At 36.3% G+C, this 20,065-nt stretch overlaps 1 protein-coding gene across 1 annotated transcript; it reads right to left on the bottom strand.

Annotated features, from left to right (window-relative positions):
* Positions 1 to 10,373: 10,373 nt before the first annotated feature.
* Positions 10,374 to 11,291, bottom strand: LOC125404180 (vomeronasal type-1 receptor 90-like). The gene has a single exon (XM_085691036.2). The coding sequence runs from the start codon at positions 11,289 to 11,291 to the stop codon at positions 10,374 to 10,376; it is 918 nt and encodes a 305-aa protein (XP_085547162.2).
* Between the last annotated feature and the right edge of the window lie 8,774 nt (positions 11,292 to 20,065).

The following is a 20,065-nucleotide window of genomic DNA, read 5'->3' as shown; positions in this document are numbered from 1 at the left end:
GATTATTGAATCTGCTTTAAACTAAAAAGCAGCTATTAATCTCAAATATTTTACATTGATATGGAGTTTTGTATATTGACACAAATTTAGGGTTATATTGATTGAAAATAGTCATATATGTTTCAACTCTTCTTTAAGATATTTTGTATATTGATATAAATTTAAGGTTATTTTGTTATACTTAATGTATGTTTCTACTTGTGTTTAAGGTATTGCACCTATGTAGCTCATTTAAAAATGTAATGCATAATTTAAAAATATAGCTTAGTTGTTAGTTATCCAAAATAATTAAACTTGTAGTCATGTTAGGTATGTTTTCAAGGTTAAACAGAGAAATATTTTAGATAGATAGGTAGTCTTCAAACACTTTAGAGACTTAGAAAGTATGACATTTAAGATGTTTTAATAACATAAGGCTTTTCATGCCAGGGAGACATGTCTCTTCTTGGCGACTCTAATTTACCTCAACAAAGAATTATGGGCATCAAAGAACCTCCATATGGAATTTGCTTTTATTGTAGAAAACTTAGGCACTGGGCAAGAAAGTGCCCTTGCTTCTACTAGTGTGGGACAGTGGTCTGTATTCTGTCAATTATATTTTAAATAAATGCTGATTGGCCAGTAGCCAGGCAGGAAGTATAGGTGGGACAACCAGACAGGAAGTAAAGGTGGGCCAATAGGAACAGGAGAATCCTGGGAAGAAGATGCAGTCCTGCCCCTGCCAAAGAAGAAGCAAGATTTGGCTGCTTCGCCAAAAAAGATACTGAGTCACGTGGCTAACACGGATAAGAATAATGGGCTAATATAAGTTGTAAGAGTTAATAAGAAGTCTGAGATACTAAGCCAATCAATTTATCACTAATATAGACCTCCGTGTGACTTCTTTGGGACTAAACAATTGTGGGAACTGGTCAGGACAGAAAGCCCAACATCACTTCTACTGCTGACATTGTGCTGCACATATTGAACAAATAGGACACAAAAGAAGGCGACTGTCAAACTTTGTCAAAACAAGGTAGGACAGCCCTTCAAAATTCCTGCCATACAGAAAAGTGAGTTAGATAATCTAGCCATGTCAGTCAAAGATGGATGCCCAAAGTTGCTAAGGAACCTTGGGTGATTGCTCAAGCAGTCAGTTGTTTCTCTCGTTTCTATAGCTGTTGGAAGTTATTTGCTCTACATTTCTTGCTTACTCAGGTAATATTATATCCTTTGTGAGTCTCTGATGGAGTTAAAGATGAGATAGTTATGGTTTTCTTTGTTACAGAATTCAGAAAAGAAACTCACAGAAGTGATATACAGTATTTAGGGTTGATAGGCATAAAATCATTTAAATTGTTTATCTAAAATCTTTTCCCATTCTATACTTTTCTAATTTGTCTAAATGTTGATGAGTTTTTCCATGAACAAAGGTTTTAGTTCATGAGGGTCCTTTTATTAATTTTTATACTTAGGGCCTGTACAAGCAATGTTATGTTCAGAAAGTTTTTTCCTGTGACAATGAGCTAAAGAAAGACTATTACCAACTTCCTCTTCTGTCAGGTTCGGTGTATCTACTTATGTTGAGATCTTTGATGCATTTAGAGTAGAGTCTTGTACTGTGTGAGAAGTATGGATCTATTTGCATTCTTCTACATGCAGACATACAGTTTTACCAGTACCATTTGTTGAAGATACTGTTTCTTTTCCAGTGTGTATGTCTGATTTCTTCACCAAAAATCAGATGTCCATTGGTATGTAGACTTATGTCTGGACCTTCAGTTATATTACTTTAATCAACATGTCAGTTTTTGTGCCAGTACCAAGCTGTATCTATTTCTATAGCTCTCTTGTATAATTTAAGATTGGGAATGGTGATACTAAAGAACAAATCTGCCTCCATTGGAGATTTAAAAGTCACTTTACAGTAAAGACAAACAAGTTTTTCCTGGTTATGATTAAACCTCTGCTTCTCAAGGATTGGAGTATGCCCCACCTGTAACACTAATTACAGAGAGTTCTCTACTTCCTGTTCCAGCAGTGACAATCATTTCTTTATTTCAAACAAGTTGTTTATAACCGTCTTGAAAGTCAAACATTCTTTCAAAATGGCTGTTATGGCTGCCTTGTGTCTACTTTGCTCTGCCCATCTTGAGCCTTGTCTTTGTTTCAGGAGGAACTAACTTGTTAACTTATGTTTGGCTACTGTACCGGGCTTTTAGTGCCCACCAAATCCCCTATTTAGAAAGCCCCTATTCCTGAGCTAAGGTCTTATCTTTCTTACATCCAGTGTTGATCTTAGGACATTATATATATTTATGAATTAAAAAGCTTTCTTTAGTTAATTGCTTGCTTTTATCAATTTGGCCATGATGATTTGGATCAGTGGTCTTTATCCTACCAGCGTTGGGATAATTTTTATACCTCTGACAGTTATTTAATTATTCAAAAATGTTTTAACTATTTTAAGCTATTTTTAACTTTATATAGCTTTTGTTACTCAGGGGTGGACTTTGCTTGTTTGTTAGTTTGTTTTTATATTTTTATATGAAGTTGAAAATTGTCTCTTTTAGTTCTTTGAAGACTGTGTTGGAAATTTGGTGGGTAGTGCAATGAATTTGTACATTGCTTTGGGTAGGATGGGTATTTTTACTATATTAATCCTACTGGTCAATGAGCATAGGAGATCTTTCCATCTTCTTATATCTTCTTCAATTTCTTTCTTTAATGTCTTAAAGCTTTTATCATACAAGTCTTACCTTGCTTGATTAGAGTTATTCCAAGATATTTTGCATTATTTGAGAGTCTTGGGAAGGAGTTGCTTTCCTGATTTATTTTTGGTCTGTTTTTAACAAATAGGAAGGCTACTTATTTTTATGAATTATTTTTGCATCCAGACAATTTGCTTAAAGTGTTTATCAGCTGTAGGAGTTTCCTGGTGGAAGTTTTAGAAGAGTGGTTCTCAATCTGCAGGTCACAACCCTTTAAAGGGTTGAATGACCCTTTCACAGAGATCAGCTAAGGCCTTAAGAAATATCAGTGTTTTACATTATGATTCATTAAAGTATAAAAACTAGTGGCACACACCTTTAATCCCAGCACTCAGGAGGCAGAGGTAGGTGAATCTCTATGAGTTTGAGGCCAGCCTGGTCTACAAGAATGAGTTCCAGCGCAGGCTCCAAAGCTACAGAGAAACCTTGTCTCAAAAAAAAAAAACAGAAAAAAGTAGCAAAATACAGTTATGAAGTAGCAACAAAAATAACTTTATAGTCAAGAGGGTGACCACATCATGAACTATATCAAAAGGGTCACAACATTAGGAAGGTTGAGATCAACTGAACTCAAATCGTGTAATATTATTTGTATTAGTCAAGGTTCTCTAGAATAATAGAACATATAGAATGAGTCCATATCTATATAGAAAGCATATTTACTAGAATGGCTTACAGGTTGTGGTCTGGCTAATCCAATGATTGCTGTCTACCATAAGAAAGTCCAAAAGTGCAGTTCAATCCACAATGCTGAAAGTCTCAGCTGTTATTTGGTATATTCTGAATTCCTGAAGAAATAGGCTCAATACCAGAGAAATAATGATATTTCTGGCAAGAACAAAGGAACCACACAAACACACATCAATCCTTCCTTTCTCATGTCCTTTAAATATACTGCCAGCTAAGGTGTGGTCCATATTAGTGTTGGATCTTCCTACCTCAAATATCCAGAATAGAAGTGGGTTTTCCACTTCTAGTGATTTCATAAGAAAGAACCTTGCACAGGCATTTCTAGTCATTTTGAAGTTTAATTAATTCCAGAAGTAGAAAAGTTGAAAACTAAGATTAGCATCACACTATCATAGCATCTGCAAATGTATATGCTTTGACTTCTTTCCTATCTGTGTCTCCACAATCTCCTTCAATTATTTTACTGCTCCATAAAGACTTTGTGGTAGTTTGAATGTAATCAGGGCCCAATAGTTCAAAGGGGAGTGGGACCATCAGGAGGTGTGGACTTGGGGTGTAGGTGTTAAAGGAAGTGTGCCACTATAGGGTGGACTTCGAGGTCTCTTTTGCTCAAGCTTCACTCAGTGTGACACTTAGTAAACTTTCTGTTGCCTGCAAGATGTAGGTCTCTCAACTACTTCTCCAGCACCATGTCTGCCTGCCTGCTACCATGTTGCTCCTACCATGCTATTAATGGACTGGACCTCTGAAAATGTCAGCAAACCACCGCAATTAAACATTTTCCTTTATAAAAGTTGCTGCGGTCATAGTATCTCTTCACAGCAATAAAATCTCTAAGACATACTTCAAGTATATATATACCATATATATATCATATATATATCAGGTATGTTGAGTGTACATTCTTACATTATTTTCTTCTTGATGATTTTAGTTTGTTTAAATTTCTCTCCATTAAAGTTGATATTGGCTATGGGCTTGCTATCAACTTCCTTTACTACATTTAGTTATGTATCCCCAATATTTTGTCTTTCAGTCTGTTAATATGGTGTATTTTTTTAATCAATTTATGTATGTTGAATCATCCCTGCATCTCTAGGATGATGTTTACTTAATCGTGGTGGATGATGTGTTTGATGTTTCCTTGGGTTGGGTTTGGGGGTAATTTTTTGATAAATTCTTACATCTATGTTCCTAAGGAAAATTTATCTGAATCCTCTTTCTTTATTGGGTCTTTGTGTATCTTATGTATTAAGTAAACTGGAACTCATTAAAAGAATTGGGCAGTATTCTTTCATTTTTGAATTTGGTGAATAATTTGAAGAATATTGTGGGGTGGTGGTTTGAATAAGAATGGCCCCCAGAGGCTCATAGATTTCAACGCTTAGGAAGTGATACTATTTGATTGATTAATTGTTTGGAGGATTAAGTGTTTGGAGGAAGTGTCTCCCTTAGGGTGGGTTTTGAGATTTCAAAAGCCCAAGCCAGGCCCAGTGGCTCTCTCCTTTCCTGTTGCCTGTGAATCTGGATGCAGAACTCCCTGTGCCTCCACCAACACCATGTCTGCATGACACAATGCTCCCCACCATGATAATAATGGACTAAAACTCTGAACTGTTAACAAGCCCTGATTAAGCACTTTCTTTTATAAGAGTTTCCTTGTTCACGGTGCCTCTTCATCCAATAAAACACAGGCCAAAACATGGAAGTAACTCCCTTTTGGAAGTCACAGGGAATTTGGTGCTAAAGTTGTATCGTTCTGGTTTGTTGGTTTTGTTTTTTTTTTTTACTTTGTTTGGTTTCATTTTTTTTGTATGGTTGGGAGACTCATAATTATTGCTTCTAATCCATTGACATATTGTCCTGTTTAGCTTCCTTATTTAAACTGATTTAACTTTGGAATATTGAACTTGTTGATCAAATTGTGTACCTCTGATGCAGAGATCCACAGTGGAGTCAAGACCATGATGGGGTAACCCACTGAAACAGCTTACTTAAGCTAATAGGAGCCCACTATTTCCAGTCTGACAGTGAGGGAACCAGCATAGGACCAAATTAGGCACTCTGGGTGTGGGTAACAGTTGCATGGCTAGGGCACACTCTGTTACCACTGATAGTTAATCCTTGATTTTCCCTACTGCTTCTACTTGCTTTTTGAAACCCATTCTCTTTGGAGGGATACTTTGCTCAGCCTGGTTATAGTGGGAATGTCTTTTGACTCAAAGCAATGTGCTAGACTTTGTTAACTCCTCATGGGAAACCTTTCCATATTCCACCCAAGGTGTAGTTTGCCTACAGAATGTTTTGGTCTAGGGTGTAAGTGTGACTTGTTTTGTTCTAACAACAGAATGCTTTATCTAGGAATGTAGCCCACAACCTTCAACTGGTCTGTTCATTTTCTTGTATAATGTAAATGAAGTGTTTTATCTGACTCCTACCACTTGGGGTTGGTGTATTTTAAGTAATTTGAAAATAAACTTAGGTGATTTCAGTATTCACTGGAACTTTCTCCTGGTACTGTTCTGTGTTTTCTATTTTATTATTTTTGTGTCTTTGTATTCTTTACTTATACTTCTATTTCCCTTGTCCCTACCCTGGCAAGTGTCAATTTTGTTGAGGCTGATCCGAGACATCAGAAATGAAAGGGGGGACATAACAACAGACTCCAAGAAAAATCCAGAGAATCATTATAGAATACTTGAAAAAGATGTACTCTACAAAATTGGAAAAAATCTTTTAAGAAATGAACAAATTTCTTGATAGATTCCACTTACTAAAATTAAATTGAGGTCAGATAAAAAAATTTAAATACACCAATATCCCCTAAGGAAATAAAAGCAATCATAAAAAAATCTCCCAACCAAAAATGCCCAGGACCAGATAGTTTTAATGCAAAATTCTACCAGACTTTCAAAGAAGAGCTAAAATCAATACTCTTCAAATTTTTCCTTAAACTAGAAAGAGAAGAAACATTGCAGAATTCTTTATATAATCCACAGTTATCCTAATCCCCATACCAAGCAAATATTAAACAAAGAAAGAGAATTACAGAGCAATTTCACTTACGAACATGGATGCAGAAATATTCAACAACATACATGCAAACCGAATCCAAGAGCACATCAAAAAGATCATCTGTAGCAGATGGAGAGATCATCAGCCAAGCACTGGGCCAAGCTCCAAGATGCCAGCTCAAGAGAAGGAAGAGGGACTATATGACTAATAGGGGGTAAGATCATGAAGGGAAAACACAGAGAGACAACTAGCCTGAGTTTGTAGAAGTTCATGCATGGATGCTAGACCAACTGCTAGGGAGCCTGCATGGGACCAAACTAGGCCCATGCATGTGGGCGACAGCTGTGTAGCTTTATCTGTTTGTGGGGCCCCTAGCAATGGGACAAGGACCTGCCCCTGGTGCATGACCTGGCATTTTAGAACCTATTACCTATGGTGAGATGGCTTGCTCAGTCCTGATGCAAAAGAGAGGAGTTTAGTCCTGCCTCAACTTGATTTGCCACGTCCTGTTGACTCCCAGGGGAGGCCTTACAATTTTGGAATGGAGATAGAGGAGGAATGGATTGGGGGGGGGGGTCAAAGGTAGGTGTTGCAGAGAGAATGGGAGGAGAGGAAGGAGGGGAACTGTGCAAAGAATTCTACCAGAATTTCAAAGAGGAGTTAATGCCTAAAGTCTTCAAATTGTTCCAAACAATAGAATCATAAGTAACATTGCCAAACTCCTTTTATGGGGCTACAGTTACCCTGACACCCAAACCACTCAAAGATTCAACAAAGAAAGAGAATTATAGTCCAGTATCCCTCATAAACATTGACGCAAAAATACTCAACAAAATATTGGTGAACTTAATTCAAGAACACATCAAAAAGAATCATCCACCATAATTAAGTAGTCTTTATCCCAGAGATGCAGGTATGGCTCGACATAGAAAATCTGTCAATATAATCCATCATATAAATAAAAGAAAAGAAAAAAATCACACAATTTAACACTCCTTCATGATAAAGGTATTTTCAAGATATGAAATAAAAGGAATATACCTAAATTTAATAAAGACAATTTGGAGCAAACCAGCGACCAACATCAAATTAAATGAAGAGAAACTCAAAGCAATTTTACTGAAATCTGGAGCAAGAGGAGGCTGTCCACTCTCTCCACATCTATATATAGTACTCAAAGCTTTGCTAGAGCAATAAGACAAGAAAGGGAGACTGAGTAGAAAGAAGTCAAACTTGCTATTTGCAGATGATATGATAGGATACATAAGTTACTTCAAGCATTCTACCAGGGAATTCTTACAGCTGATAAATACCTTCAGTAATGTAGTGGGAGGAATACAAGTTTAAATTTAAAAAAAAATAGCCCTTCTATACACAAATTATAAATGGATAGAGAAAGAATTCGAGAACATCACTTTTTTACAATAGCCACAAATAATATGAAATATCATAGAGCAACTCTAAAAAAACAGCTGATAGACCAAAATGACAAGAACTTTAAATCTTTGAAGAAAGAAAATGAAGAGGATATCAGAAAATTGAAAGATCTTTCATGTTCTTGGATAGACAAGATTAAAATAATAAAATTGGCAATCTTACCAAAAGCAATCTACAGGTACAATGCAATCCCCATCAAAATTCCAAAACAGTCATACACAGACCTCAAAAGAACAATACTCAACTTCATATGGAAAATTAAAAAACACAGACTAGCTAAAACAATACTGTACTATAAAGGAATTTCCAGAGACATCACCATTCCTTGCATCAAGCTCTACTATAGTGTCATAGTCATAAAAACAGCCTGGTATTGGCATAAAAACAGTTATTTGGACCAATGGAAACAAATTGAATACCTTGATATTAAACCACACATGTATGAATATCTGATTTTTGACAAAGAAGGTAAAACTATTCAATGGAAAAAAGAAAGCATCTTCAACAAATGGTCCTGACATAACTGGATGTCATCATGTAGAACACTGAAAATATATCCATATCTATCAACATATACAAAACTCAAGTCCAAGTGGATCAAAGACCTCAACATAAATGCAGGTACACTGAACCTGATATATGAGGAAGAGGAGGTAGCCTTGAACACATTGGCACAGGAGACCACTTCCTAAATATAATACCAGCAGCATAGATACTAAGAGCAACATTCAATAAATAGGACCTCCTGAAATTGAAAATCTTCTATAAGGCAAAGGACACCATGAATAAGGAAAACAACATCCTACAAATGGGAAAAGTTCTTCACCAACCCCACATCTGATGGAGGGCTGATCTCCAAAATAAATAAAGAAATCAAGAAACCAAACATCAAAATACAGAATAATCCTATTAAAAATGTGGTATAGATCTAAACAGAGAATTCTCAACAGAAATGTCTCAAAAGGCTGAAAGACATTTAAGGAATTCCTCAATATCCTTAATCATCAGAGAAATGAAAATCAAAATGACTCTGAGCTACTGTCTTACACCAGAATGGTCTGAATGGCTAAAACCACATCATATTTCTCTCACTTGGTCTGGTTCCACTCCCTGTTAGCAGCTTTCCTCAGCAGGTATCACATGGCTTTGGCGTCTCCAACAGCCTGGGGTCTCTGAGGCAATCCAGGTTTGACTTTCACAGCTTCACACAATGGCCTCTCTAGGCCTCCATGCAGTGACCCTTCCCAGCCCCCGCGTGCCTGGGCTCAACAGCTTTCCTCAGTCACAGAGGGAGATTCCATAACCTCTTTCTTCTAACCTTCATCTAAATCCAGAATCATGTGACCGAAGCTGCCAAAGTTCAACTCCTTTCTGGGGCTGTGATATGGCCCTTCATTCAATGACATCTTCACCTACTTTCTGTGTTCTATGGTTTCCTTCACTGCCTAAGCTCAGCTTTCCTAGAACTAACTGACTGAGAGAAGAAAGTCTATTCAAAGTATAATCTGTGAAACAGAACTCTTATCAGTAAAAGTAAAAAACAATTAAGTGGAGTCTGGTTTTGCATACTTGTAATCCTGAACTGGAGAAACCCTGGGACTATCATCTTGTTTTATTTGGCAATCCCCAGGTCACTGAGAGACATTATCAAAACCCAGGTGAGTGAAGTGTGAAGAAAAACAGCAAACATTGCCTCCTGGCCTTAACGTAAACATGCACACACATCCTTCATCTGTGCACACACATATGAATACACATGTACACAAAAACACAGTGTACATCGTGTATATATAAGCAATTTTCGTTATACCAATAATACGTGAATAAGTTTTGATGAAGTACGAATACACAGGCACATGGAATTTTTATATAAGGCTCATTAAGTAACTGTGGTAAAAAGGGACAATTTAAATTCACAGTATTTTTGTGGATCCGGAGAAACTACACTTATGAAAGCAAATTAAAGCTACAATAGAATATTTAAACTACTTTCAATGACTGAGAGTAGAATAAAATTCCATCAAAAAAAATATGGTAAAGTCAGTATCAGCAGGGAGCATCCTTTGAGCAACCTCAGCATCAGGGAATATTTATGAAATAAAGTAAAGAAGAGAGAGTAAGAGAATTCCTGTAGAAATTTCAAATTATGGTGTACAATAACTTAAAGGACTCTATAGTTCTGGGTAGCAGAAATATCACACAAATGTATATGTGTAATGCCACAAATTTTATTTAAAATATGAAGAATCTTGGTTTTCTACTTGAACTATTACAGAGTTTAAGAAGAATATGTTTTTGGAAAAATTAGTTGTGGCTGCATCCGAATGATGCCTCACAAACATTTGTCTGTCCAACTCAAAGGGGGCGGGGACAATGAACTCTTCTGACCTTGAGGGCAACAGGAATTCACACTTACATACATCCTGACACAATACTCATAAATATAAAACATAAATAAATCATTCTATTAAAATGAGAAAATTATCCCTTTTTAAAAATGTGGTGACACACAGACTGCATTCCTTTCAGCATATTGATTATTCTGTTATCAGAACTGATTTGTACCAAAGGAGTAATTGTGGGATAGACATTAATCACAAACTTCTGAACACTCAAAATGACTGGGTCGAACATCCATAACAGGACTGCTGTGGATGAGATGATGAAATCTACCCAGTACATGACCACAAAGAAGGCCACCAGCAGCAAGATGGTCAGGGTGGCCCTTTTCTCAGGAGATGCTCTCAGATGACTGAGGCTGTGAAGATGCTTGCATTGCCTCTGATGTCGGAACAAGATGATCACCATGTATGCACTTGTGGTCAGCATAACTCCTACAAGAAATACATCTCTGGAGGTTGCCGCTGTTAAAATCAGTGCCCTGATGATATAGTTCATGGGGAAGACTGAGCAGAATTTAGTGACCTTCATCTGGTTGGTCTCATTCACGTTGGTAAAAGCACCAGTATAGAAGATCCAGTTGCTAATGAATAACAAGTTGGAAGACCAAATAAGTAAAAAAGCACAAATCATGTACTTTTTTAGTTTATATTTAAATTTTGCCAAAAAAGAAGAACTAGCACTGATAGTGCCAGCCTGGAACACACTCAGGAGGCAGGTGACACAGATGGAGAGGCCTCTCATCACCCTATGTATGTAAAAAGTTGCCTTACATTTGAAATCATTATTAATGTTCAGTGACTCAAAAATGTCCCAAAGCCAAATATCCCCTCCAGTGATGATCAGCAGTGTGTGAATGAAGGCCAATTGACAGGAGATCATGTCTGTGGACTTAGGTCTGTGACCTAGGATTATGAAAGTGTAGAAAAAAAGGAGAAATATATTGGCCAGGACTCCCAGTCCAGCTTGGAAATTAAGGACATTCTTCAATGAAGACATAAGTGGAAAGTGTATTCATCTTAGGAGCATGATATGAAAAAAATGTAATTTATGTACTGGAAGTGCTGGAGCATAGGCAGCCCATATATGGTGATTTTGTTGACCTTGTCCATATTGGGTTTCATAGTCTAAATTGATGATGATGACTGATAGGTCTCATACTCAAGAGGGCACCAGATCCCAATAAAGATGGATACTTATATAATATACCTGAAAAAATTATATACTATTCACCACAGTTGTTATTCACTGGTCATTATGTATGTCATCATTCTGTTTTACCTATTTATTCTTGATTAACCCATCTCTTTAATTGAAGTTCCACATCAGACTTGGCCTATGTTTCTATATACTCTCAATATATATCCTGAATATACAGCATTCTCAGCCACATCCAACACAGAATGCACATTTCATGTACCTATATTGCACCTAGACCTCATGCCTTAGAAATTGAATTCTAGTGATTTGACTTACATTGCCTCATTTTATAGTTAACACTGGAAACAGCAATGATGAGAATAAAGAAGCTTGATCATATTTGTACAACTGATTACAAATTATGTTGTTCTGGGGAGAAATTACAACAGAAATCCAAAAGAATAAGGTGAGTCAGTCTCATATTTTATAATTTTAATAAGCTCCATTTTACAACTATCCATGTTCTCATTCATAATTCTGTTGGAATCAGAGTTGACAATTCTTGATAATCCCACTATTTAATCAGCAGGATGTCTATCACAATTTATCTATTTTTATTTTCCTTTTTCAATGAACTCACCACCCAAGAATCTGGGATTAAAGACAGTGATACAGTTGAGGCCATTAGTTCACTTTCCACACCGTATTAATTTTATAACCATTATTGTTATAAATGCTTCTAGATGTCTCCCAGTTTACTTCCCATCCACTTACAACTTGTGTGAACTCTACTTACGGTTTAAAGAACTAACTCCCAACTATCAAGACAAATGTTATTTTTCTTTATTTTTCACAGCAGGACAGTGGTATGGGAAAAATCATTAACAGTATGAATCCTTTGAGGTTTTTCATCCATCCTTTGTTACTTTACCTACCTATTGCATAGTCTGTATTTATAATGTCCTCTTTGACTAAGAAACCCCCATTTTCCCTATCAGTTCAATGGTCTCCTGCTACTCCCCTGTACCTTTCTCCCATCTCCTTCTATACGAACTTCCCTCCTTCCTGCTAAAGAGCCCACCCTTTTTCATTTCCCTGAAAAGATCACTTATACCCTGTTATTCTTCTCTCCATTGCTATCCACAATCAACCCCATCTTGGCCATGGCCCCATTTTGCCTTCCTGATATCTGTAGTTTACACAGGCTAAATACTCACATCTGAAGATGTAGAGCTAGCGGCCCCCAACAATAAAGAGTATGTGACACTTTGACAAACACTATTTTCAACACATTTTGACAAACATGAACTTGCCAAAGATGACCACATAGTGATCCTGTTTTAGAATCTCCCAGTGTCATCCTATGTCACCAATATACAGACAATTTTTTTACTTTCAACAAATAGTCCTAGCTTGGGTGCTGATGTTAGTTATTTAGTCTGGTTACCAGTATCATTATTTTAGAAAATTAGTATAATTCATTACTTTAAATTCAACTCTGTGATGGAGAAATAGAAAACTATACCAACTAAGATTCTTGTAAGAAAGAGAGGCCAATTGTGTTCTCAAGTTCACTTGTATATTCCACATAGCTGCATGCATGTATGTATAGCAATATTGCAGAAGTCAGTATATGAGAGCACTCTATCACATCCCCATGAATATAACAGCATAAATCATACATTTTATATATATACATTGTGTTTTCTCTTAAAACTTGATCTAGTAAAGGAATAGAGTCAGTCCAATTGCCAGAGTCAAACATGTGATTCTCCCACCAACAAACATTTACAGTAGCTGCACATTGGCATTCTGTTCTTTCAAAAAAATTCCAGGATGCAAGTTGAAGAGTTGGCACAGTGGTTCATAGCATGTTTTCTCTTGAATACGATCTGGGCTAGGTTCCCAGCAATGACATGGTGGCTCATAACCATCTGTAACTCTAGTTGTAGGGAATCTATTTCCTTCTCTGATACTGTAAGCAAGTGGTACACAGATATACATGCATGTAAAATACATATATATGTAAAATAAAATAAATAAATATTAAAGAAAGTAAGAAATTGTGTTATCAGATTTACTAGGGATAATAATTAATTCAAGGCTTGGTCTCTAAACTGACAGAACTGCAGCACATTCCAATTTTAAAACTGCAAATGGACAAACACTATATGTATAAATATTTTTATTCATTATAGATCTATAATTTCTTAATATGGAATTGTAATATAAATAAAATAAAAAGATGATAATAGAAGTTAAAGATGGCAATTGAATTTTTTTCTTATCTCAAAGCTATGGACTTCAACCTCTCCACTCCACATCTATTGCTTAGTAAATATTTGTCACCTACAGAAAATGACACTTCTTCTCATTCCTTATGTGGTGTCTTTTCCTGGTGTGTACTGGAGGTGAGACTGGACCAGAAAAACCATAACTATCATAGCTACAAACTGAGTTGTCAACATATACATAAACTAGGAGAAGTCATTCATTTTATTTGAAAAAAATACAGTGCTTGAAATTTCATATTAGTTTATGTTGTAATACTTAGTTGTAAGGACTAAACTCAAAGTGTATCCATAAGCATTCATAATAGTAACTGTTCCATCACTTTTAATGGGATCCAGACCAAAGACTGAGCAGGCAGCAGGCAGATGTCTGAAGAAACATGCAACAAAAGAAACAAAGAGCTGTTCCCTGCATAACTCTACAATCTTCTGAGAAAATCACTTTCCCTCTTCATTATCACAGTATTTAATTTTAGAAAATACTTGTTTTGTGAATTTATGATAACATTTTCATTCTTCTCTGAAAAGATAATAATATAATGAACATAAAACATATTAGATCAAAAGTATTATTTTCATTTTAAGTTTTACCATATTTAGTGGGTAATGACCTATTTGCAGTGTGACTGCTCAGAGAGAACAAGGAGTGATTGTGTGACATTCAGGGGACAAGATACACGGTGTTGGCTGATGTACTGTCCACTGTCAGCAGCATTAACAAGTCTTCGGAACTCTCAGGAAGATGAAGACCTTAGCCACTCAAATCAATTCCATGTGGATAATTTTTTATGAAATAGATATGCCAGAAGGAATAAATAGTGATTACTAATTTAAGGTATTAATTCATAGAACTTGCCTAAACTCTTAAAGAATTTTAAAGTATAAGTTACTCTGTAGAAATTGAATGTAACTCACCTGCAACTGGAAGCACACAGACGCTCACTAGAACTTTACAGTCTCACACTTTCCAGCCAGTTCCCCTGCGATGAAGCAGCAGCAGCAGTATCACTGCAGAACCTGTGGGGAAGCAGTCAGACCCAGAGCTCAATCACAGGTCACACGGTGTAAGTCTGAAAAAACCATGAAAGTGTTCACTGGAAGTGTGTGTGTGTGTGTGTGTGTGTGTGTGTGTGTGTGTGTGTGTGTGTGTAATGACTACCTGGACTAAAAATAGATCAATAGCATATTGTGTGCTGGGGCCGCTATCATGATTACATGTACAGCACTTAAGTGAGAAACTGAGGGTTATATCAGATATGTTTCTGAAATAAAATGAACTTTAAGGGAAATGGAGAGTGCATCTCTGTTTTCTGTGTGACAATAAAATCCACAAGGGTTCTGCCTAGTGCATCAGTGCAGACTCTTAAGGTGAATTATACAAAACAAACTGGATGTTCTGTAAGACTTGCAAACATAAATTCATACTTCCATCATTTGGTTTTTTGTGACTTGGAAGCACTGTATCTAGTGACTAAATGACATTTATTGGCATCATTTTATTCCATTTTAAAAACAATGCTTTTATAATTCTATATTTTCTATTTGCCAATATAATTTTTGTTGTATTTATGTGTGAGAAAGATGGAGACAGAGAGAGGGGCTAAACCTCTACTGGCTTCAATAAAACTCAGGAAGCTCCGGTCTCAGCCTTCTAAGTGCTGGGTTCATAGGTGTTGCCACCACACCTGACTTCACTTTCCATTTGAATCTCCTGTATTTATTAGCAAATGATATTCCAGCAATATTAACATGGACTTATGACATTCATAAGCTAAACTTAAATTTACTTGGCATATTTTGAGTATGCATATTTTAATGAACAATTGTATTTTGCAGATATTAGAGGAAACCTCGGGGATTTTACTTTAAATAATTTGATACTATTCAAAAACTGAAAATATTTCTCATTGCTAATCAAAACTTAATATTTATATCAGTAGCAATATAACAATGTTGAACTTAAAAAACTTAAAATATTGAAAATCAATTCATTTTAATTAAAACACTCAAACTCCTACTGAAAATTACTCAGTTTACATATTTGTAAAGATAATGTAGGTGGGTGGTCCTTTGACTTCCCACAGGGCATGGTTCTCTGCCTTCTTTCAAGCAGGGAGAGGGTAGAAGGAGGGTGAGTGGGGGAGCGGATGGGAATGGGAGGAGGGGAGGAAGTGTAAATTTTTGAATTGAAAAATAAAAAAAACTAAAAAAGATAACATTAGAAGAATTTAATGAATAAGTGAAAGAAGCCTTATAGATACTTTGAGATACCTAAAAGACATCTACTTCATTAGAAATTATTACAATAGAAAAAAGAAATCTATGAAAAACGTTTGAAGTTATTTATATAATGTTAAGACCATCTTACATTTTACTAAGCCATGAAGTGAAACTCTCCTAAGAATTCCCAAGCACATGCAAACTTAATAGAATAGATACTGGTAACACTAAATTAGTTAATATTTGCTGCGTATTCATGGTGAAGTTTCATATAAATCAATGCATAGTTTTGAGAAAAGTAGAAAAATGAGAAAATATAATTTAAATATATCGTAATATTATAAACGTACTCTTGCAAACCAGTGAATGTGTGTTCTTTATTTCACCCTCTAAGTCATTTCAGGTGTTTTGTGAGACAGTTGGAAATTTAACAGAACTGCCATTGACTACGAGAAACCATGTAAATAGAATTATAAAAGTACACCCTCAGAAAAATCCATAGACAGATATGCTCATTAAAATACTCCATTTGGGGTCACTTTTTACAGAGATATGAATGTACATTTACTGTAAAAAAAAGACATAGATTTCACTACATTTTCATCCAATATATAATATCCATTGATCACCTTCACCCTGTTAGCCTTCCCTGTATCTCTATCCACACGTCTACTAGGTCCTGTCCTCTTTCCAATAAACAACCTTCTATTGTCACATACATTACAATCAGAGGTCATAGCAAGGGAAATCTACATTCTTTTACAAACCATTACACTGATATTTTGTCTACAGACATCTTTTGTGTTTGCTGTTAATATAATTAGGCTGAAAATTAAACAGAGAATCTCCAATAATTTTATTACCGAAAACTCTGCTTCCTTCTACCACTCACAGCTCTCACTATTACTGAAGAGAAAAAGAAACACTCACCTGGCCGGTCCTTTGATAAGCCCCATTTGGAATGAGGCCCTAAGAAGTAGTTATAAGGAAGGAGTGTCATCAGCTCATCTCTCTCTAGACCCACAATTATCATGTCACCTGGAAAGAGGAAGTTCTGAACTTGAGGTTGTTAGAAAGTGGTACCATTAACTGGAAGAGTGAACTTCCCTAATTCCAGGACATCAGTAGAGAAGGAGCAGCTGAGCTCTGGTTTTCCCGTGTGTGAGCTATTCTCCCAGGCCGTATCTGTCCATGTGGATTAGCTCATTCCTGTCCTTCTGGAGAAAACTAAAGTAAAAATATAACCACATTCATGAAAAGTAGAAAAACATTTTGATTCCTCAAGGAATTCTTCCTACTTCCAAAACTTTCCTGATTGATCGCCTCCAAACTACATGACAGTGGCTTCATGGCCTCACCTAGAAATCAAAGCACTTTTGCTAAAATTAAGAAAATGTCACCACCTCTAAACACTCTGTAAGAAAACTAATCTTTCTCACAGAGGCACAGGCATGAGGTGATGTATTCAGCAGATAGTGAGCTGTGGGCTGGGAATGTTACTCTGCTGATAGAGTGCCTGCCTAGACATTGTTGTTTATGGGGACACCATGGAGAAATCAGACCTTCAAATTTTATGCACAGGTGAGGGAGAAGAATACCAAGTCAATGCCAAACACAAGACCTTCAAGGAGATCATAGAAAAAAACTGTCCTAAACTAAGGAAAGCCTCACTCATACACAAACAAAAAGCACATAGAATACATTAAAAATAAGACCAGAAAAGAAAATTTCCATGACATCTTATATTTAAAACACTGAGGAGACAGAGCAATAAAGGTGCATTTAAAGTTGCAAGAGAAAAAGTGCAAATCATGAATAAATAAAACACATCAAAGAACAACTGATTTCTCAAGGAAAACTTTCAAAGCCAGAAAAACCTGAAACAATACAACCCAAGACCTAAATCACAGCTGATCTAAAATAATACGCCCAACAAAACTGCCATGATTAAAGGAGAAGAAACAATTTTACACACATTGACAGCCTAAAAAGCTTTATAATCGATCAACCAAATCTAAGGTAATACAGGAAGGTTTATTTTGGGGTAAAGAGAGGAATAAGCAAAGCAGAGAAACTAAAATAAACATGAGCCATAATTATTAAAATATAAAAACCACTGAGAATACAACAAAAATTAACAACGTGATAACCAGAACTAACACACACATTTCAGTAACATACACAAAAGTACTCCCAATCAAATAGATCCAGGAAGACATCTGACATAAAAAGACTTGAAACTCAAACTGATAAAGAGAAATAAATAGGGAAACTGCATTCTGATCAAGGGAGGACTTAACCAAGAAGACTTTACTGCTCTTCAGAAAGGGTAAGGTTTCCCATGGTGGGGGAGGTAACAAAGTCTAACACATTGCTTTGAATCAGGGCCAAACCCTCCACCACTATGTCTAGGTTGAGCAAAGAGAATGTATTAAAAAAAAACAGTAGAATAAGTAGGGACAAAACCTGGTCTCACTACCAGTGGTCCCACAGTGTGCCCCAGCTATGCAGCTGTCACCCACATTCAGATGACCTTATTTGGCCTATGTTGGTTCCCTCACTTTCAGACTGGAGATAGTGGGATTCTACTAGCTCAGGTACACTGATTCAGTGGGTATCCCCATCACGGTCTTGACCTCTTTGCTTATTTTCTCATTCCTCTCACTTTTCGACTAGACTTTGGAAGTTCAGTCCAGTAGTCCACTGTGAATCTCTGAATCAGAAGTAGAAAATCTGATGAATAAATACGACCTTTCAAAGTTAAATTAAAATTAAATAAGAAAGCTAAACCAATAACATCAAAGGATTAGATGCAGTAATATGAGTCTCCCAACCAAAGATTTTTTTTTTAAAAAAAGGAAAAACCCAGGGCAATACATTTTAGGACAAAATTTTCTGTGACTTCCCAAAGGGAGTTAAGCCCATGTCTTGGCCTGTGTTCTATTGTGTGAAGAGACACCACGAACATGAAAGCTCCTATAAATGGAAGCCTTTAATGGGGGCTTGCTTACAATTCAGAAGATTAGTCCATTATCATCATGGTAGGGAGCATGATGCCATGAAGACATGATTCTAGAGAAGGCACTGAGAGTTCAGCACCCAGATTCACAGGCAGCAAAAAAGGAGAGAGGAAATGAGCCTGGCTTGGACTTTTGAAACCTCAAAACACACCCCCAGTGACACACTTCCTCCAAACACCTAGCCACACTTAGTCAATCAAATAGTATCACTCCCTAAACATTAAAATATATGAGCCTCTGGGGGCCACTCTTATTCAAATCACCACCCCAAAATATTCCTCAAATTATTCACCAAATTCAAAAATGAAAGAATACTTCCTAATTCTTTTTATGAGTCCCAATTAACCTGTAACATAAACTACATAAAGATGCAATGAAGAAAGAGGATTCAGATAAATTTCCCTTAGGAACACAGATGCAAAAGTTTATCAATAAAATACCTGCAAATCCAAACCAAGAAAACATCAGACACATCAACCACCCTGATTAAGCAAACTTCACCATAGAGAAGCAAGGAAGATTCAACATACATAAATTGATAATAATAATAATACATGGTATAAACAGACTGAAAGCCAAAATACCACATAATCATCTCATAAAATGAAGAAAAGCCCCTTGATAAAAATCCAAAACCCCTTCAGGAAAATGTCTTGGAAATATTGGGGTTACAAGGTATCTAACTCAACATAATAAAGGCAGTTTATCCCAAGCTCATAGCAATATCAACTTAAATGGAGAGAAACTTAAAGCAATTCAACTAAAATCAGAAAAAAGACAAGAATATCCGCTCTCTATGCCTATTAAATATAGGACTTGAAGTCTGTCTTAGAGTTTCTATTGCTGTGAAGAGACACTATGACCATGGCAACTTTTATAAGGGAAAATGTTTAATTGATGTGGTTTGCTTACATCTTTAGACGTCCAGTCCATTTTCAGCATGGTGGGAAGCAACATGGAGGCAGGCAGGCAGAAATGGTGATGCAGAAGTAGCTGAGAACCCTACATCTTGCAGGCAACAGAAAGTTGACTGAGTGTCACATTGAGTGAAGCTTTAGCAAAAGAGACCTCAAAGCCCACCCACAGTGACACACTTCCTTCA

The sequence above is a fragment of the Myodes glareolus genome, chromosome 6 (assembly GCF_982192425.1).
Source record: "Myodes glareolus chromosome 6, mMyoGla1.1, whole genome shotgun sequence".
Classification (NCBI taxonomy): Eukaryota; Metazoa; Chordata; class Mammalia; order Rodentia; family Cricetidae; genus Myodes; species Myodes glareolus.
This window is presented reverse-complemented; position numbering and strand designations above follow the sequence as displayed.

Excerpts from the sequence above, each read along its gene's own strand:
- LOC125404180 (XM_085691036.2), bottom strand. The coding sequence starts at position 11,291 with ATGTCTTCATTGAAGAATGTCCTTAATTTCCAAGCTGGACTGGGAGTC.